At 42.6% G+C, this 21,524-nt stretch overlaps 1 protein-coding gene across 13 annotated transcripts in view; it reads left to right on the top strand.

Annotated features, from left to right (window-relative positions):
- FBRSL1 (fibrosin like 1) overlaps positions 1-21,524 on the top strand; it is a 552,195-nt gene that overhangs the window by 367,050 nt on the left and 163,621 nt on the right. For 8 of the 13 annotated variants that reach the window (XM_074843783.1, XM_074843788.1, XM_074843790.1 and 5 more), the window contains exon 6: positions 2,575-2,667. The exons of the other annotated variants lie outside the window; for them this stretch is intronic. In XM_074843783.1, coding sequence (XP_074699884.1) covers positions 2,575-2,667 — 93 coding nt within the window. The remainder of the gene's footprint in view (positions 1-2,574; positions 2,668-21,524) is intronic. 13 annotated transcript variants of the gene reach the window in all.

A 21,524-nucleotide genomic window follows, 5' to 3' on the forward strand; every position in this document is an offset into this window, starting at 1 on the left:
AAATAATATTTTTCCTCCAGTCTTCCTGTCAAATTTAAAAATATCTATAATTGAATGAAAAAACATTGGATCGGGTACTCTGTGATCTTCATTAGTTTTTGTTTACAGAAAAGAAACTCCCATTAACATAATAGTCTTTCTTGATTATTATGGGAGCATTTGGTGAGATCCGAGTCATAGCGTTAGTGCGGTTTCAGAGGTAGTCTCCTCCGATAACTTGTCAGGAGCCCATATTTTATTTATAGTAACCTTTGAAGATGTCAATTTTGTAATCAGTTTAGAAGATGGGACAACTGGTACCTACCCTCAAAGGCAGTGTGGTAACTGTCAAGGAGTGTTTTGTCATGTTGCATGCATATTTATCACAGAGCAATGATTTTTCTGACCTTCTTTTAGATACAGAGGTTGGTCGTTGAAAGGTTGTAGTTGTGTGTTTTTGTATAGGGATTTCTTGTTTCACCTTTGCAAGGAAAACAGAGAAGTCCCACTGCGTAGCGACAGTTGCACCATGCTTTTAAGCATCAGATGTATAAAAGGCTTGAGTATCCCTTGCTGACTTCTCTTCTGGCAGATCAAACTTGGCAGTCTCAGGTTAGATCTTCATCAAACTTTTATTATATTTTGGCTGTCCAGTCTCTTGCATTCATTCATGAGAAGCTGTGGCACGGAGGTTTCAACTGGATCAGCATTACAAAAGTAAAGGCTGACTTCAGATAGCCCTGTCTCCTTGGCAGCACGCTTGGCTGCAGCCATACATCGGAGGTTGCCATGAGTTCAAGAGACTACACTAAAAGCTTCTTCTGATTAAGTCTTTTTCTTTTTTTTAACATTGTTAGAGCTTGGGAAGCATTAAGGTTTCTTCAACTTCTTTTAAAAATCCCATCAGATACCAAATATCCCTGGAGTATGGCAAAAGCTGTGTTTTGAGATGAAAGCTTGATTGAAGAGAAACATTTAAATCATATATGTTGAATGAAGGATGCTGTACATATTTTATTTTAGTATAAAGTCACTCCCTGAAACCACCACTACCCCCCAAGTTCTATTTCTTACAAGGTTACACAGCAGCAGAGCTGATGGCAGGGGTGGTGAGGGTGAAAAATCCTTCCCTAAAAGCTTAGATAGCATGGGGTTAAAACATTTCTTAGACTGCCCAATCAAAAAAAGTAAAAGCAATCACTTAGAAAACTGTTTAAAGATCTGCCAGTCAAACCTCAGATGAAGTTGTAAGTGACATGTAGTTTTATTATACAGCTATGCTATTAATGATTATCTAAATTACACTGGTAGACCCAGCTAGCGGCATTACATCTGAGACTGACGTTTGTTAGATTAGGTTTGACTTCACCTTGTAGAGAAGAAATTGAAATCTGAACAACATTGATTAGCTTTCAGAATGTGGGATCTGAGGTTACCTTCAGAGGAAGCTGCATTGTGTTTGGCTGGTAACTTACTGTCCTTTACAGCAAATGAAAGGCTATTATAGTCTTCCTTACCATTAATATGGCATTTCTTTACATATCTATAACTGTAATTTGACCTTCTAGGCTCACATATTTCCCAGCTACCTTCTCCTTAAGGTGACTCCACCTTAATAATAACATTTCTTTTCTTCATAAGGAGAGCAACACAAGATCATCATCTTTCTATCTCTTGCCTGATCTGTAGAGACATGAGACATGACATCGGTTCTATTAAATAGGTCCCTGGAATTAAGTAGGGTTGCTTTTCTTGTCAGCAAGGATGTGTGCACATGCATGTAGATTCACCAGGGTTGAAGTGAAGAGGCTTCAAACCTTTTATGGGGGTAATGTGAATGCAACATTGCCTTCCAGTTGGGGAGCACAAGGGCAGCCAGACTCTCTGTTGATACCTGACATACTAGACTCCCCTGGAAACACGTTCAGTATTTGTCTAAAACTTAACCTGGCTGATGCAACAAGGAGCTATAAAAATATTGGCGTGAATGTCCTGAGGGACTACACTGAAGAGTGTTTTTTCCCCATCCATGCGTTGGAAAAATGTATCTTCTAATGCTCTCTGGCTCTTGCAGCCAGATGGAGTATTCGACATACTGTCTAGCCCAGCGTCAGGCTTCCCAAATTACATGACGGGTCGGCTTCATCTCACAGCACTACAGAACAATCCTGCTTTCCTGCTTGGTCAGCAAGAAGTAGCTTTCTCTAGGTACACCTACGCGCGCTGGCACTAATGAAGGGCAGGGCAGGAATTACTAATGTACTTTTGATTTGCATAACACTTTTTGTTAGTCATAAACAGCGGATCACTGTCATCTGTATATAACTCGTGAAGAAAGCAGACAAAAAAAGTTCACGTACAAGTACAAACTGAGTCAGTGATAGAGCTAGAAGCAAAACTGAAATTTTCCACCCCCTACTTGTCTCTCTACACCATGCTACTAATTATCCACTATTTGTTTAGTTCATAGGTATATGAGCTATTGAGCTCTTAATGTTTTAAAACATAGACGTTAGAGTGAAATTAAGGCTTTACCCTCACTGCATTGAAAAATATAAACACACTCCTGATGGTTTTGGTTTTTTCCTTGTGCAGTGTTGTGCAGGACTCCAGGGGAGAAAAGTAATTGAGCATAGTCAGTCATACGTACGGTACATCAGAATCGAGGAGCCATTACTTCAGTGCAAGGTACAGTTTCACAGCAGATTGTGAGAGTCTTTCCAAACAGTGTGCTGCTTTTTTTAATAATCAGAGAAGAGGAGCTCAAGGCTGGGGACTTGTCCATCCCATCTATTTTCTGAGAACTGTCGCTGGCCAAGTATAGCCTTTCACTTCTGCATCACTGCTGAAATCTCAAAGGAAGTAAGTGGGATGATACTTTCTCACACCTATCATTCTGTCACCACACGCTTCTCGAAGAACTGTTTGAGATACCCAAACTAATAAAGTGAGCTGTGCAGCCATTTAACCAAGTGAGAAACTTAGCAAATCATGCATTTCCAGAGATGGAAATGCAAATACTCTTACTGTATATTAATTGAAGGACATTGGTTTGGACTCTGCAACTGTTAGGAGAACTGCAGGGTAGTTTGTCGAAGCTGTGGAAATGATACTGTGCTTTTTGTGAGGGAGGAGGGAGAGAAAGGGAGTTAGTCTGATAATTGCATTACACTATCTCTGCACTGTGCAGTAGCTGCGATGTGAGGCTCACGGTCCATAAACATTGTTACTGAAAATATATACTTCCTTTAATAGCAACAACAGCATTAACAGATAGCAATTACCCTTCATTTTCAGGAACTATAAAGTCTCCATTAATTCAAGATTTATGTAGTTATAGCATTTAGCACAGGAATAACACCACAGAGAATTGGTTTATACACATGTAATGAGAGAGCTTATGGCATACTTTAGTGAACATTAACATAATAGAGTAATATAAACCATCAACAGTTCCACTTATTGTCTCTTACCTGCTTTAGCATCACTGTGAAAAGTGGCTAGCAGCTTGGTAATGTGCTCTGTTAAATGGTGTTCTGCAGAAAGCCAAAAGTCAACTTGTGTAAAACAAGGGAATGAGTAATCTCTGCTCGTTACTCCAAAATGTTGCTCTCATTTTTAATAACAGTGTTCAAGATTGCATTTAAAAAAGCCTGTTTCTTTCCTTAAAAGTAATTCAGTGTTCATGTTCTTTCAGTCTTGGACTTCTGTATGCTGTGTGCGAAATTGTGGGTTGTCAGCTTAATTACATGGCCCTGCAGTGTAAGCGAGCTCTCCAAATCAGGGGTTAGATATCAGGCATTCCTTCATTTAATGCGGTGCTAAGTAAGATGTACAAAAAATGACATTGTATTTCTAAGTTGAATCAGTATTTACCATATATTTGTTCTGTAGTTTGTGTTTGTGTTTTAGGTATGGCAAGCAACCTTTGAGACAGGTAAAGCTATATCCAAGATGGAAGCAAAAAGTTTTGAGTCAGGTTTCTAAAACTGTTTTCACACTACTTCCTGCAACAGCACAGTGAGTTTATTAGGCCCTGGTTACGACGATGTGAATTCAGCTTTGCCATGCTGCTGTTTCCTGTGCTAATTTCTGAGTCCCAGTAGGTCCTGGAAGCGTGCCGCAGCACATGGGCAGGTGTGATTTAGCGCTTGATACATGGGAGAAGAGCGACATGGTAGTGCCATGATCACTCCACCACAGGCTGGGTTCCCATCCCGCTACATGCTGTATAGATGCAGACCAGCTTGTGGCTTAAGGATGAGATTAGAGTGAAGGCACTCAGATAAATGGGGGGGACACTGTTAGCAGCAGCACTGTTCTAGTATGTCAGCAGCCTCATTATTGTCCATTTGTTTTTGTAGGTATTAAGGTAAAGGGGAAGGTTTTAGGAAGCATTTGAGAGGGAAAATCAGTTAGCTTTATGGCCGTGAATGGGAAGTTATTCTCTGTAGCAAAAGGCACAGTGGTAAGTAGTAGGGAGGTGCTTATTTGAAAGTTTAACAAGGGGGTGATCAAGTCAGACCAGTGAGAGATGAGAGTTCACATCAATATGGAGCGTCAGGGTTGGGAAGAAGCGGTAAACTGTGAAAGAGTCAAAACATGAAGAGTGATAGTTTGCAGTTCGGGAAGTGGGAAACTGTGTAGGCAGCAAAGCCATGTACTAGGAAAATGGTCTTGCAGCAGCTTTTTCCTTGGTGCAAGAACACAGTTACATCTGCTATCATCACAGGAAAGGATAAAATGGGAAATGAAAGGTGAGGTGGTGAGAGCTTGACCAAGAACTTAGTTGTGTAGATGAACAGAGGATGGTCATTATGTTATAGAGAAAAAGGATATACAGAACTTAAACATAGGTTGGATGTCTAGGTGAGGGGAGTGCTGTGAGTCAAAGAGAGTGCTGAGAACTATGGGCTTGAGTGAGAGGTGGAAGTGATAAGAGTGGAAGCAATGAGGAGAGTAAACTGTGTGGAAGATCTAGAGAATGAAATGATCGCTTCTGTTTCAGCTGTGTTGACCTTGAAAAGGTGTCTACAAGCCCACAGGAAAAATCATAGTTTAGGCAGCAGGAGAAATGGTATAATAATGAAGAGAGATCTAGGAGTCACTCCAGTAGAAGTGATCACTCTGTGTATGGGTGTTTGTGTATGAGATTACCCAGAAATTAGATAAAGCCCCGTGACACCAAATGAAGAAGGTGGTCTTCTTCAGGGAAGAAGGTCTTAATGCTCAGAATTACAGCAGTGGTTAAAGAGGCAGGAGCAGAGCAGGCAGGAGCTGTTGAAGCCCAGGGAGGGAAAAGCTGCATCAGGTAGCTGGTGGTCAAGGAAGATGAGATCTAGGGAATGGGGTTTCGAAAGACTTTGGAAGTCAAGGTGCAATTCAGTGGGGGAGAGGAAGCCAAACTGTGCAGTGTCTGTTCCCAAAGATCCCACACTGATCCAAACTTTTGTGTGTTTTGTTGCATCTTTACACTCCTGCTCTCATGGCCTCATTTGTCAATGCACCAGTGCATCGGTGTGTTGTCTCGTGGGGTTGGAATAAGCCTCAGTCCCTGGACCCCTCAGTGCCACTCATTTGAAGTCCATGGGGGCTATTAATGGTAGCACTGTTGCTGGAGGCTTCTTTCCGCCTGCTCCTCATATTTTATCTAGTAATGGAAAAAGGGGGTTCCATCTGACTAAGTCTGTTGTTTCCATGAGGCTGGAAGTTTAGTTCCCACTTCAAGTAATCTGTTATTTGCTATTTTTGAAGCCTATCTAGGCCAAGGTCCCCAAATTGGTTTTGTCCATCATTAGATTTTCCTTTTCTCTGAGAAATTAAATTTGGAACTTTTCCAGCAATCCCAGTTCTTACTGGTTGCAGCAGAAGGGAGAGATCAAACACGGAATTGAACTAAGGGCTTTCAAATGACAGTATTTGCACTTCTGTTAGCATTACACTTCAGTCTATGACAGTTTTCAGCTGTGACTAATAATGAGGAATCTTCATTTGCCAGTTACTTCCCAGCTGGGTTTTCAGACGGTATTTAAGTGGTCCTTTCACCATACTATGCTCTTGCTTATGGATAGCAACACTGAATGCAATTGCAGAAGTGTGTGCCTGGGCTATGTTGCAGGCTTAGCAGCATGCAGTAGCATAGTATATACACATGTGCATGCACATGTGTGCACAGAATCAGTGTTTCTTCTAAGGTTTCATTCTTACAGACTGAAAACCCAGTGATGCAGAGGGAAAACCAGTGAGAAACCTGACTCCCATATAATAATAATTGGGTAAAGGTGGTTAGTTCTGTCAATGGAAGAAAGTATCTGTTTGGCAGATGATCTGCATGTTGTTATTAAAAACATACCTGCTTTTTAAACAATATGAAAATATTGAATTTAAAATAACCTTGTAGCCCTTGAAAGATTCAGGTGCTATAAACAGGCAAATATGATGTTGCTGCCAGCGGAGGAAAACAAAAATTCACCACTCAGTGAATTTATTTTATTTCATCATTCTCTGTGAACAGATTTACCAGCAAAATAGCACCCTGCAAGCCCACTGCATACCCAGTTCACTCAGTTGCTCTTTGGCAAATGCCGGATGGGGGAGAGACTTGGCACGCACTTGGCTTCTGTCGTTCTGCCCACCATGTGCACGGAGCAGACACAGAGGTTCCCTCTGAGACTTGGGGCAGTTGAGTTAGGCCCTGCAAGCCCTTCCAGAGGGAAAGGAGCCCTCCAGGTTGTCCTTTCCAACAAGATGGTGTGCAACTCCAGTGAAGGTATTAGTAATAATGGCCCTCCTTGACCTTTCTATTTAAGTAAAGCAAGAATGCAATTGAAAATATTAAACAGACTCAAAGCTTCAGCAGCAATGTTCTCCCCTCCTACTGAGATTTTGTTTTTCTTTCATCCAGACAAAAAATCAGATTTTAAGTACATTAGTCAGTATATAACAAGCTGAGTCATCACAGTCTGTGTTGTCCATATTCATTCTTGAAAATGTAGAAAAAAAATTTCAGAGCAAACAATGAGAAGAGCCTTCTGGTTTGCTGACAAAAATCCGTCATTAACTGACATAAAAGGACTGAAAAGATCTTATGGAGAGCTCTTGGGCAAGACAGGATAATACCAGTTCTGTTGTTGGCCGTCGGCATGTCCCTAGCTCTCTGCTTTCTCTATTGTTTAACATCTCCCTGTTCCAGTTCCCCATCTATGAGTATTTTCTTATCTTACCAGGGACCTTGTGAATAAAGTTCTAAGATCTGAGGCAATAGGGAAGAGAGCAATCTTGTACAGCTGTCTGCCCACATCAAGAAACACCATTATAACGTAACCATAAATCCAAAGGGCTACCTGTGCAATGGCAGCAACTCCTTGGAAGGTGATCAGATAGAACATAACATAGCAGGCAGGTGATAGGAACTGGCAATTGAGTTAGGCAATTCAATTAATTAAATTGAATGATTTAATTAACCATAAAGATGCCAAGAAGCTGATAATTTTGGAGGATGCATACTCCAATAGCTGTAATTGCAGGCCCTCATTTGGCTGGCAAAGTTTCTCATTACTATATTCCAAAATTGGTTTATCAGGTTAAATAATAGAGAAGAGCGTAGTATGCAGCACTGCGTGTCCTATGCAGGCATAAAGGATGCAACTCAAGGATGGCCCTAGAGTCAGCTTTGGGTTTTGTAGCTTTCTAATGGTTCTTGCTTCTGGGTCCAATTTGCAATAAAATCCAAACTAGGTTTCACTACAGGAGTTTTCCAGGTATGTAAGAGGCAGCAACAACATTTGGATTGGTAGTAAAGACTAGAAGTAATGTCCGCCCGACCTTGCTTGGGAATTCACCCTTACCTAAAGCATCATGATTGAAATGTGTATTCTTTTGCCTAGGTGAGTCTCCTAACACTTATCAGCTGCTGTTTTCATTTATCAGCTCCTTATCAACTGCTGCTTTTCTCTGCAAAATCAGTAAGGGGCTTGCCGTGGCACCCTGAGTCAGGGGAGGGGTTTCAGCTGGTGCTGCTCAGCCTTTGCTGTACACCCTCAGGGGCAGGAGTCCCTAAGAGCTACAGTCCCAGCTTTCCACAAACACTTTTCAAACAGAGAAAACTCAAAGTGAAAGAGATTAAAATAAGTGTTTGTAAATAAGCCTCCCTCTGCTCCCTGCAGGGTCACCCCTTAGTCCTAGTGCTGGCTGTGGTACAGACACCCCGGCTCCACGCAGTTCTTCCCAGGCAGCAGGGAAAAGTCTGTCTTTCATCCACCTGTGAATCTTCAGCTCTGGGTCTACCCAGGGATGAGCCAGTCATTTTACACGATGTAGGCTGGTGTCCTCCTACCTCTCCCACTCCCTCCTAATCCCTGCAGTGCTGAGGAAGCATCTGCTAGTGCAGTGGGCTCTGGTCCTCCCCTCGCTGCACCTGCAATGGGAATATGAACCTTCCCCTGCTCTGCCTACCCATGATGCTCAAAGCAGTACATAGCACATGTTACCTGCAAACACAGTAGTTTCCCCTCATCATGAAGCTCCAGCTAAAATATCACTCCTGATTCCATATTAGTGACTATTAATTTCTCTGTACGTGCTGTAAAGATTGTATAATTCCGGTTAGTATTTTATACATTTAACATTTCTTGATGGTCTTCAATACCAGCTGCATTTTGCTGGAGAAGTAAGGTGTTCTTCTTAGCAAATGGGTCACATTTGATTTTGTAGTGCCTGGAAATTCAATCTGAAAGCTTCACCTGATTTCTTTCTTGGCTTTTAAATAGTCTTCCATAGTTTCTGCATTTTGATGGGTTTCCTCTAATTTTGTATGATATCTGTATGATTATCTGAGGAATGTGATCTTACATTTTAGTCAAAGCTGCGCAGAAGTTCAAAACAGAGCAGTTACTTGAATGAAGCTTTCACGAGTTCTTGTCTGCATAAGACAAGACGATGAGTCCCAGCAGGATGAGCACAGGTTAAAGCAAAGGTAAACTCTGCAGTTTGGGCTCTGCAGTGCGCACTGTTGCACGGCTCCCGTCAACGCTGTGTCTGGAGCGTCAGAACCATCAGTAGATGCCGATCAGAAGCAGTTCTGCTTGATTGTATTCACTGATGCCCAGTCTCCCACTCTTCGATGGATAGATTGAAATATCTCAAACACACACAAAAGCCTGGGATTCCAAAGCGTACAGACTGACTTACGGCCTCTATTACCTTGGCCTTTCCCACACCTGTGTCAAAATTAGTTGAAGGTCTTCGCCTAAATCTTTGGCAGCAGCTGACTTAATTTGTGGTTTACTACTCCTGACAGTTTATTGGGGAAGCAAAGCGCACCTTCTTCTCCAATAATAAACAGCCCACCCGCGGACACTTTGACAGACTTAATGGTTTTTTTATACAAAAATGGACAGACTTAATGTTTCGACTGTAGCGATCATCTGTCCTGATCTCCTTAATGAAATTAGATTAAGTGCACCTGGGAAAATGCTGAGACGGCACATTGCCTTCATCACCTTCCTTAATTTAAAACCAATTTGCGGGGAAAATATCCTCTGAAGCTGAGGGAGGCAGAGAGAAGGGGGAGGGAAGGGGATTTTAAAATCTATCTGGATAGCTACTGGCAGTTTTAATTCCTTTCCCTGCTGGCAATGTGAAATATTAACAGCCTTAAGAACTGAGAGTTTAAAGACTTGCTAACCTTTTTGCCTTTCTTAGGGGAAAAAGAAGCAAAACAAAATCTTTATCATCAAAATCACATATAGGGACGAAGTCCCGGCACATGCTGGGGCTCGGAGGTGGGGCTGGGGAGAGAAGAGAGATCTGACTGAAATATGAAAGTTTCTTCCTCCAAGAGCTAGACCGTGTTTTTCTAAAATGCATTGTAACCGCTAGATGTTGGTGATGCTTACTGTCTGCTGTTCCTTGATAATGATGTAGTTGTGCAGAAGAATAGTAATTTGCCCACATGGCTGTGAAATCAGCTGCAATATGTACAATATAATTTGACCTGGAAATGATTACAAATGTTCCTTGGGCTCATTCTGAAAAGAGAAGGAAACATGTCTTTTTAATTAAAAATAAAATGTTGCAAAGAATAACCGTAACTTTTTTTTTCCATGAAAGGTGATTCCTATTCTCTCACTCTGACTCCACTGATTGAAAACATGCTAACAGTTAGCTCAAGATCTTCCGCTGGTGGGGTGGTTGGAGAGCAGACTAATCTGTGATAGGCTGAAAAGTCTCTCTATAGCAGAGTTTTAAATGTTTACAGCCTTTGTCATTTGGACTATTACAGTCCAAGCTCAACAGTGCAGTTGATTTATCCATCTCCTGTCTCTGATTTCAGTGTAGCTGGAATAGAAGTATTCATACTAGAGATGGGTGGTGTCTGCTGCTTGGAGATGTTTTTCTTCATTTGCATAGAGTCAGCCTTGTTCTTCATGAAAGCTTCCATAGCCCAGGTTCTGCAGAGATGGCCACTGTCAGGAACACCCTGAACCCGCACCAAAAAGGGAAGTCCCAGCTCTAGAAATGCCTTGCAGCAGGCTTGGGTTTTGTTATGGTAATCAGTGCACAATCACTCATATTCCTTCAGCTACTAGTGATCACCACTCAGAACCTCAGTCGTGGTAACCCTTGAAGAAAATGTGATTCAGAATAACCATGTTGAAAGTTCCAGTTAAATTGTATGTGTTAGTGAAGATGGGGCCCAATTTTCAAAAGTATTCCTCACCCTAATCAAAGTTAGCAGTATCTGTGGATGCTCAGTGCCTCCCAAAATCTGTTCAGCCATCTTCATCCACTTGACTGGTCCTATCACTGGGACTCCTTATGTAAGTGGGAGTTTGCATGAGTAGCCCATTTGCTGTCAATGAATAATTGAAATGATTTAAGCCTCAGACATGCTGCTTAATAATGAGAGAAATCAGCCCCATATGTCCTTGTCCATAAATACTAGAAGATGGGGATAAGTCACTTTTAAATGGGATTCATTTATTTTTAAATGGAATCGTGATAAGTGTTTTAAAGGTAATCAGGCATGTGTAGCGATCCTGAATATTATAAATATAAAAGAACATTAGCCTAAAATTGAAAGGGATGCTATTCATAAATAAACTGAGTTAAGGGTATCAAGTGAGGATAAAAGTGCAGAGTAACCTTTAATAACCAACAAAGATTTTAAAATGTCTGGTTCTTTTTATTAATTGCCACAAAGGTGTCTGAAGTGACCAATGTGTGTTATACATGTAACTATATATTATGGGCACTCAGATCCTGGTTACTGAGTGAGTGCAGTCACTTTTCCCCTCTTTAAATCTTTAGATAACCTCACCCTACCAGCAGATGGTGAAGGTGAAGAAAGTAGAATTTCTTGTATCATGGTTATTGAGCTTGTCTCCATAAAAAGCTATTGTATATCCCACCAAAAAGGTCTCACTCCCATCCTTGTATTTTTAGTCCCCCTTTTTTGTGAAATACGAGTTTCTTGCCCACTTCTCAAGATCCTGCACCACACTACCTTTTCCCATCTCTATGTTTTTGTCTGACGGCATCACTTGCATCTTCTCTGCTTTGGCGGTGCTGCTGGCCTCTGGGCTGTAAGCTGGCAGTCTCTCACTGGTGATTTTCTCCACAGAATAGGCTGCCTACAAGGACTAATCTGTGGATCTTCCCCACAAAGCCTACCAAATTTTATACATAGGATGGTGTGCATTTGGTGGTAGTTTGTATTTACTGCAAATGTTACATTTTAGGATCCATAAGACAGAGAACATGTCCTCCATGGAGGAGATTACCTACCATTTCATGGTCACTCCTGGAGTACAAATAACACAGAAATTATTTGTGACCATGTTTTATCCAAAATCTGTCAGGAAATTGAATAAACATCATTATTAGCATGTTCCACTGAAGAAACTGAGGCTCAGAGAAAATGCAACTTACCTGCAGTCCCGCAGTGAATCAATCAGAAGTGTTGTAGGACACAAATTCCTGGTCTTGTTCAGCTCTGTGCTCTAACCCCTCTCCGTGCAAGTCTGATGGCAGACTGTGCTATTTCCGCCAAAACTAACCCTTGGATGTTTGCCTTCTACACCCAAACTGTCTCTGCTGATGATAGATGATTCTTGAAAAAATAATTACCTTTAGCTGAACTGAAATATGTTTTGGTTTTGCTTTGTTAAGAAGTCATAAAGCTTTATGTATTACACTGAAAGTCCTATTCTTTCTGAGGCATTAGAGCCTGTTTTCATAACTTCATTGGAGAAGTGTTTTTTAAGCTGGTGGACTATCAAGATGTTTTTTGGATGGCTCTTTCCTTTGAACTCTTAACACACAGATCATTTGTGCAACTGCAACAAATTAAAAGGTGGCTCTGGAGGGGGAGAGCAAAGCTGGAAGAAGTGACGGCTTCTTGGTGTATATGTCTGTGTTTAATCAAAACAATCATAGAATCATTTAGGTTAGAAAAGACCTTTAAGATCATTAAGTCCAACCATTAACCTAGCACTGCCAATTCCACCACTAAACCATGTCCCTAAGTACCACATCTACATGTCTTTTAAATACCTCCAGGGATGGTGACTTAACCACTTCCCTAGGCAGCCTGTTCCAATACTTGACAACCCTGTCAGTGAAGAAATTTTTCCTAATATCCAGTCTAAACCTCCCCTGGCACACCGTGAGGCCATTTCCTCTTGTTCTATCGCTTGTTACCTGGGAGAAGAGACTGACACCCACCTCACTACAGCCTCCTTTCAAGCAGTTGTAGAGAGCAATAAGGTCTCCCCTGAGCCTCCTTTTCTCCAGGCTGAAAAACCCCAGTTCTCTCAGCTGCTCCTCATAAGACTTGTGCTCCAGACCCTTCACCAGCTTCATTGCTGCTCTTTGGACATGCGCCATCACCTCAGTGTCTGTTTTGTAGTGAGGGGCTCAAAACTGAACACAGTGTTCGAGGTTCAGCCTCACCAATGCCAAGTACAGGGGGACGATCACTTCCCTAGTCCTGCTGGCCACGCTATTTCTGATACAAGCCAGGATGGTGTTGGCCACCTGGGCACACTGCTGGCTCCTATTCAGGTGGCTGTTGACCAACACCCCAGGTTCTTTTTCACCAGGCAGATTTCCAGCCACTCTTCCCCAAGCCTGGAGTTTTGGATGGGGTGGTTGTGACTCAGGTGCAGGACACAGCACTGATCCTTGTTGAACCTCATACAATTGGCCTCGGCCCATGGATCCAGCCTGTCCAGATCCCTCTGTAAAGCTTTCCTACCCTCAAGCAGATCAACACTCCTGCCCAACTGGTGTCATCTGCAAACTTACTGAGGGTGCACTCGATCCCCTCATCCAAATCATTGATAAAGATCTTAAACAGAACTGGCCCCAGTACTGAGCCCTGGGAACACCACTTGTGACTGGCCACCAACTAGATTTAACTCTGTTCACCACGACTCTTTGGGTCCGGTCATCCAGCCAGTTTTTACCCAGCAAAGAGTACGCCTGTCAAAGCCATGAGCAGCCAATTTCTCCAGGAGAATGCTGTGGGAAATGGTGTCAAAGGCTTTACTAAAGCCTAGGTAAGCAACATCCCCCACCTTACCCTCATCCACTAAGCAGGTCCCCTTGTCACAGAAGATCAGGTTAGTCAAACAGGACCTGTCTTTCATAAACCCATGCTGACTGGGCCTGATCACCTGGTTGTGCTGTATGTGCTGTGTGATGGCACTCAGGATGATCTGCTCCATAACCTTCACCCACACAGAGGTCAGGCTGACAGACCTGTAGTTCCCAGGATCCTCCTTCCAGCCCTTCTTATAGACAGCTGTCACATTTGCTAACTTTCAGTCAACTGGGGCCTCCCTGATTATCCAGGACTGCTGATAAACGGTTGGAAGTGACTTGGTGAGCACTTCGCCAGCTCCCTCAGTACCCTTGTTCTTGGTTATCCTCAGCCTTTTGAAGTCTTTGCAACTCTGGCTTTGTTTCTGCTTCATACATCATCGCCAACAGCCATCAACAGCTCAAACATTCAGAAACTGGCTCAAGGCAGGACAATAGGTGATGATGTACAGTATAAACCAGATGGAAGCCTTAAACAGATGAGTAAAAACTTGGTTTCAGTTAAAAATCAAAATATATCTAACATATGGAAGGAAGGAAATGGGAAATAGGCTGCATATGAGAGGAGGATAGCAGTTGTCCTTCACAAGGCCTGTCCATAGAGTGGGGTGCGGGCACACACTCATCCCAGCATGAATAGTAGCAGCAGGGACCTGCCCAGCAGAGGTTGAAGGAGAAGGCTTCCTGCATCTCGGCCCGTGTGCCATGGCGGGGCTGCTGCTGGTAGTCGTACAGGCTGCCCTGTGCCTACCGCAGCCCTCCTCCTCATGGAGGTCAGCCCGTCATGCAGTGGGATGAGAAACAAGGAGCACTTCCAGCATCCCCTCTCCAAGCCAGCTACTCCCTCGAGGAGCGGGTTACGTGGTGCTTGCGGCAGTGCAAGAGCAGGGACGCAGGCTGCGGTTTGGGAGCAGCTGAATTTACTTTATGGCAGCGTGTTGGTTTCAGGCATGCGTGTGGGAATGGCAACATAGGCTACAGCTAGCTAAATTTATGGGGGTGGGTTTTGCACCAAATAAATTACTTCTAGGAGACAAATCCCAGTGATCAGCAATTCTGCTACCAGCTGTGGACAGTTGGGACCATTGGCCCCATGGAGGAAAAAGTGGCACAGGGAGTAGAAAACTGCTCTGGGTGAGAAAAAATCTGATGCCACTTGCAGTGAGGTGCTTGTAGTGTTCCCTGTCCATATTGAGACATAGGGAAGGGGAGAAGCATGCCTGCCAACTAGATGAATAGTTATTTTTAGTAGCACTGTAAAGTCAATCAGAACTAAAGCAGATCTGTATTAAAAGTTAATTCCTATTAAGAATAGTACTGCACTAGCTACCACTTTCATCTGGAAGCAGGTGCAAGTCCATCTGTGCTGCTTGCTTTTAATGTGGTCCAGTGCAAAAAAGGGATGGTTTTAAGCCATTTTATTAGCTTCAAAAGTTATTATACCCCATCTTCTTAGCAAGTCTGTAACATCACTGGTGTTGAATTGATTTGTCAGTGCTACCAGTTTGCATCGCCATGGATGTAAAGGAGGCTGAAGTAAGTACAGTTCTTGCCTGGGCACTCTTACAGTTTCCAACTACAATTCTTGGCTGTTCAGCTGGTGAATATATCCTGCATAATAAACGTGCTTGAAAACATTTCAAACAGGACTTTAAGCCCCAGTGTTCACTAGACCCATTTTGGATGTTAATTTAAAACTTTCCTCCTCCCTCCCTGCCCTATCTCTTTTTTACCTTCCTTCTGCCCTGTGGTTGCCTTTCAAATCAATACTGTTCGATGCAGATAAACAACACAAAATGGATTGAATGGAGGTGCAAAAGGTGATGTTGTTACTTACCTCTCGAGGCAGCACTCTTCTTCTCTCTATTCAGCAGAACGACTGAGTGATGCTAAAGTCAATTACCCACCTAAGTCTCCTCTGCATCAGTTTAAACACATGCTGAAGTGCTGTGGGGCAGCGGATTAAATGTGCCCCAGTGCCCTGCTAAAACACGACCTCAGTTTTCACTCGTTCCCAAACATAAAAAGCCTACCGGCATTAGGAGCGTGTTTGGAGTCTGGGGTGTAGCAGCACAAGCGACCATTTCATGTGGCTGATTGCTGAAACTCGCTGTTCTGTGACCTTCAGTTGTGGCCGTGTCTCAGGCTTGTACCTTAGGCAAAATTCCCATTCATCATGCCACTGTAAAGAGCAAACATTTTGGGGGCAGAGTAACTCTGTGGCAAGAATCGGATAATGTAGTTCAAGTCCGTGGCCTAATTCCTCTGATGATGTTGTTTAAAACATTATTTTCTCATTACCCTTTGTGAGCTGAGCTTCAGAGCTCTCCATTAAAAATAACAGCAGTGACTTGAATTAATTGGTTAGAAAACATTTCTTCTCTCAGCCATGTTCCACAACAAAACCTGGGCAAGCCAAGAAAAATGCTGGCCCAAATTTGGAATAAGTTTTGTTTAGAGGCCTGAAGCCTACACGTTGCTCTGCAGACAAACACACACATACGTGGGTCTGTTGTAACTGCCTTGGTTTTACAGGAAAAGAAGCCAGCCAGGCTGCTGCAGGGCTCAGAAACAGTTGCTGGCCAGATTCTGATTTATTTGACAGCCTCTGTAATAAAGTAACTATTTGTCTAACTCTTCCTGATTAGTCTGAAGAGGTCTGCCAATCTGAAGAGGATTGACTAGTCAGGAAACCACTGGTATTTTGGCTTTTTTTTTTTTCCTTAAGGGTTGTGATATTATTTGCAATAATTTCTCCTTTATTAAGTTTGGCATTTCAAAATAATTCACTGCTGCAATGTGAACATTTTCCACATCAACAATAAGTCTATTACGGAGAAATTTACAAAAACAAAATGACTTCATATTGCTCGCAGATGTATTCTGTAAAAATAATTGTTTTTCACTAGATTTTAATGTTTCTAGGCCTTTGTAAACATAATGCCTAAATACTTTTATTCAATAAATGAGACCCATTCAGTAATTGCTTGCACATTTGAAGTCCAGTAAATAAGGAGCAGATTTCGACCAAAATCTGTGTATCATTTAAGCTGCTTAGGTCACAGCCCTAGGGCGGAAAAGAACTGGTGAGAAACTTGTGTTTTCAGAAGTGGAGAACTGCGACTTCAGAAACCAAGACAAATAAGCCCCATTTCTCTTTAATTAGTGGATTCCTGCTTATGGGCCAGGCTTTCTTTATTCTTGATTCAGTAAGGCTGGGAATTCAAAGGAGGCTGAAGATGTTAAGCATTCTGTTCTCTGGACTTTCTTTATAGTCTGGGGATACCAAAGTCCTTCAGGCTCCATTGGAAATCCCATCACACAAACCCATATTTTTTCCTTGAATGCATTGTTTTCAGGTTGGAAACACCATTGTGCATAGATAGAGAAAATGCATGCATGCATGTGGACGGGGGACTGTGGCTGATGTCACTAACTGCGTGCCTTCTTTTCATGTGTGTTAGGTTTAGTATGTACCAATTTTTAAAAGCCAGCAGTACGGGAGACCTCATTGAAGCTAGGAGAACAGCTCTAGTAAGCATCTTGTGGTCTTAAGCTTGGGCAAAATGTCAACTTAAAACAAAACAAAAAAGGCAGTGCATGAATAATTGGGTATTGCTTGTCATGCAAGAAAAATAACTTACAAAGCAAAGTAGAATCCAGAAATAAAATTGAAATAAAAACAAAAACAAACAAATACCACATGTATTGTAATTCTTGTGTGAGACATGTTTGTTGGAGTCCTTAAATCAACCAGCTTACAGACTGCATTGATGAGCTCTCATCGTGCCTTATGAAAGTTAATACCAAGTGAAGTATTCTCTGTGGTGGTTAGTTTTCTTCTGCAGATACTTTGCAAGGCACGGAGACCTTTTGATAGAATCAAGGAGGGCAAAATATCTCAGACAAAGTGGTTTAAAAGATACTGTGTAGTTTTTCCTTGGACTTTGTTACCTTCTGTTCTCCAGGCAGTGTGTTCTCATGGATGAAACTCTGGCCTGTTTGAAGGCAGTAATAAAACTCTCTTTAACTTAAACATGACCAAGATTTCAACTAGTATCAGCAAGAATACACCTCACTTCCCCTTAGGCCACCATGGTCTTTTAAGTTGGAAGTATAGATAAATAATGGCAAAGTAGCCTTTTCGTTTGATAAAGAAGGTGGGTGCAGGTAATGAGCGGTCATCTCTCATGGCACTAGGAGCGTGGGAAACGCAGCGGGTCACACACTGACCCTGTTCCAGGTGACAAGTCATGAAAAGCAAACCCTTTGAGAAAACATGGCTTTGTATATATCAGTCCTTAATCTTTTGCTCATGTGTATGACAGTGTGCTTCCCTGCCATCACAGGCCATCCCCAGCCAGCTCTCTCCATGTCTAATTCCTTCTGTTTCCCCCCCTCCTATCCAAAGAACAACAACCCTAAAACCCCATAAAGCTTTGCAGCTGTTTTCACACATAATTAAATTGTCCTAGGTAATCCTTGTCCGGTGGCCTTTCGTATAGTGGTGGGGGAATAGCACTGAAGCCACCACTGGGATTCCTGTGCAGATCAGCTGCTCCACGAAAGCAGCTGTGATGTTTCCAGGGCTCAGTAAAGCTTCACACAGGGAAGAGCCGTTCCGCATTCCTTGTAGCACTTGCCTCTGCCTGCACAGTGTGAGGGAGACACGCAGCAGGGAGAATAGCTTTGGACTCTGTACCTGGCTGGTGCCTGTGGCTTGGATGATGTCCAGCTTGTAGCAGACCCTACATCTAGTGGCATCACCAGGCACGGAGAAGGTAGACAGTAGTTTCTGCTTCTGTATAAGCTACTGGGGATGGGCTTCCTCATGGGCAGAGGTTTATACACATCTTTGACCAGGGCTAAGGTTTGAAGAGAGACATTAAGACACAGCAAGGTGAAAGGTGTAAAGTTATACAACTAGAAACAATCCCAAGCCCAAAGGTGTAATCTTATTTGTGTTTATTTAGAAGAAAGGCGTATAAAACCAAGTAGACTTGGTCAGAAGCATGACAAAAATTCTGAGTGAGTTATTACAAGCACTATGGCATTTCCTCTACCTGTAGCTGATCAAAAGCTTTAGCTAATGAAATAAGCCTGTTACATTTTACACAGCTTTGTATTTTGCATAGGGAATAGAGTCTATTTGGAGTGAACCCTACCTTGGATACCTATTTTTCACTAATACAGCACAGTTTCCTGGTTTGCAAGCTTCGTTGGGGTATTAAGCTGCAATGATTACTGAGTTACTTATATTGCACCAGAAAGGCCCAAAGTATTTTGGGAAGTACAGGCTGTCAAAGTGTCTGTCCCTCAAAATTTGGGCTCCTGCACAAATTTTATGGACTGTGCCACATAACAGTGCCAAAAAAATAAGAAAAGCCAATTGTTTTAATGAGAAATCTTGCCTGTGAACCCTTGCCTGATGAACCACTAGACACGCTACTGAGATCCTTTGCATTTAGAAACTCTCTTGCTGGTTTCGGTTTTATTTATCATTTTCACATGGCTATAGATGTGTCTGCTCTTACACCTGCATGCCTTCCTCTCCTGTGCCCTGGTTTTTGGGTCTCATTTTATCAGACACTTTGTGTCAAAGAATAATGTGAAAAGCATTGAAGAGAAGGAAATAAAGGATGTTTAGAAGTGACCCTTGACCATCGAGAACTGCAAGTTTCTTCAGGCGTCTGCAGAGGCTGTAGCATTTTTCAGAGCAGGAGAGAGCTGGAGAGTGTTCTTTACTCCAGCAAAGTCAGGAAAATCAGTGTAACAGACAGGGGCATACCAAAGCCTTTTTTTCTCACTGGGTAATCTCTCCAGGGAATTTTATATGCTGAGTATTGCCATGATACATGCTCTTTATTATGTCTCTCAGCACACAACACCACTGCTGAAAGCACTTCCATTCACTTGTTATCTAATCTCTGTTATCAGAGGTCAATGGATACAGGCCAAGGTCCTCCCTTGGCATATTTCCAAGCAAAAGCCCTGCACCCCTTGAAAGAGCCTGTTTCAAATGGTGTATAAACTAGGATTAACCTCACACATTGGTTCGGAATCCAAGTTCTTCAAAGTTTCTTTCATGGGTCTATTTGCAAGAGATTTCTGAACTCTTGTTGCAGAAGAGGCTGTGGCTTAGATGCTTTGATAGTCAGCCTTGCAATTTTGTCATTGATTTCCAAAGAAAGCTCTGTTGGGTGACGCTGGAAATCACCCTTGTATTATTTGCTGCATCAAAGCCCTCAGGAGCTCCAGCGAAGGACCATATCCACACTAGGCCACGTACTTCAAGAAAAGGCTGTCCCCACTGCAGGGAGCTCATGTTCCAGGGAGCTCATGTTCCAGGGAAAAAGCAAGAGAGAGGATGTGTGTGCTCTAAAGAGGTCCCATAAGCCAACATGGTAAGCAGTGGCCTCGTCATACTCGAGAGGCCTAACTGCCATCAGCGTCGTTGCTGTAAAGGAAAATTTTGAGGAGAATAATGAGGCAGCGGTGTAGATGTTAGTGGGGAGCTCCTCCCAGGTGTGAGGGGAGGCCTGGAAGAAAGCACAGTCCAAGAACTGGGTGCGAGAGACTGGTCTCAACCTGTTCTCCTTTGCAGTTGGGCATGTAATTGCTCTCCAAACAACTGGAAAACGATGAGAGAAAGGGAGATGCAAAGGAGATGCAATGTTTTGTGCAGTAGCTGTGTTTTGTAATAACCTCTGTTATTAGAGGAACAGAGGTTTGCATCGTAAGAAAAACAACCGGGTTGATAGGCCATCCTGTAGTCTGGCTAGACATAAATGCATGGAGTAAGGTCACATCAGAGTAATTGGATTACCTAATAAATAGCTGGATGTGGCTCTGTTACAGACAGGGAAGGCTTGCAGAGCACTCCCACTTCTTTAATTGCTGCCTTAGCCTGCTGGTAGGAATGGGGAGGTGTTGGGAAATGACATTTACAATAGCAGGTTCAGAGGTATTGCTCATGAATCAGAGTTTCAGTGCATCCTCTGCTCCAGCCTGTGTCATGCAGCGAGGGTTTTTTATGAGTATTTTGTTTGTCCCTATGATTTATTCCTAGCGTTCTTCTGAAGCTGTGAAGGCAAGGTAAAAGATGCTTGTCTCTCAGTGTGTTTTTATAAGTCTAAAGTTCAGGGTTATTTTCTAAAGGCGAGATGAGTATGGAAAATCTTGTCCAATCTCAGCACAATTTTTTTCATTGAAATGGCATTTGTCTCTGTCATGTGCAGCTGACTTCATTCTCTGCTAGAAGCTTCTCACTGACAAGCTTTGCTGTCATCCTAGATACACAAATTGTCCTTGTTTAGTTGGGGGGAGCTTGAGAAACATGTTCTCTTCATTCTTCTCAAAGTCACAAAACATAGAGGTCTTTCCTACCCTCCTGTAAACAGGACAGGAAGGAAAGACAGATGTTAAGGTTGTTTTACAATTTATACCACGAGGCTCTGCTTTCATGTGCTTACGGTCTGCCCAGTCTTCGTCATCGTGAATTCTTTGTTGAGAATCTTCTTCAGACTGAATTATTTGGGTGAATTTCAGCTGAAACACTTCAGCACAGGGTGCTTTTCCACTTACTTCTCCTCCTTGCTGCCAGCAAAGTTCTGGAGCAGAGAAGATGGTAGATGGCAAAAGCGTGTCCCATTTACGCTTATAGCTTTTCCTGTTGGCACCCAGCAGTGTGGAGGAAGGTGGCAGAAGCTGCCGGGTGGAGGTGTGGGCCTGATGTGGTGATAGGGGAACCAGAGCCTGTGATGGGATTGCTGAGGAAACAAGGGAGACAGACTTTGAAAACAAAAAGGGTTTTACTACACAACTAAAGCATGCATGCAAAAGAGAGCTAAATTAAGGTTGTGTGGACAACCCTAAGTACTTTTTTCCCCCTTTTTTGAAAATGCTTTACTTTGCATCTTTAAGCGTTTATTTTTTTCATG

This window comes from Strix aluco, chromosome 18 (genome assembly GCF_031877795.1).
Source record: "Strix aluco isolate bStrAlu1 chromosome 18, bStrAlu1.hap1, whole genome shotgun sequence".
NCBI lineage: Eukaryota > Metazoa > Chordata > Aves > Strigiformes > Strigidae > Strix > Strix aluco.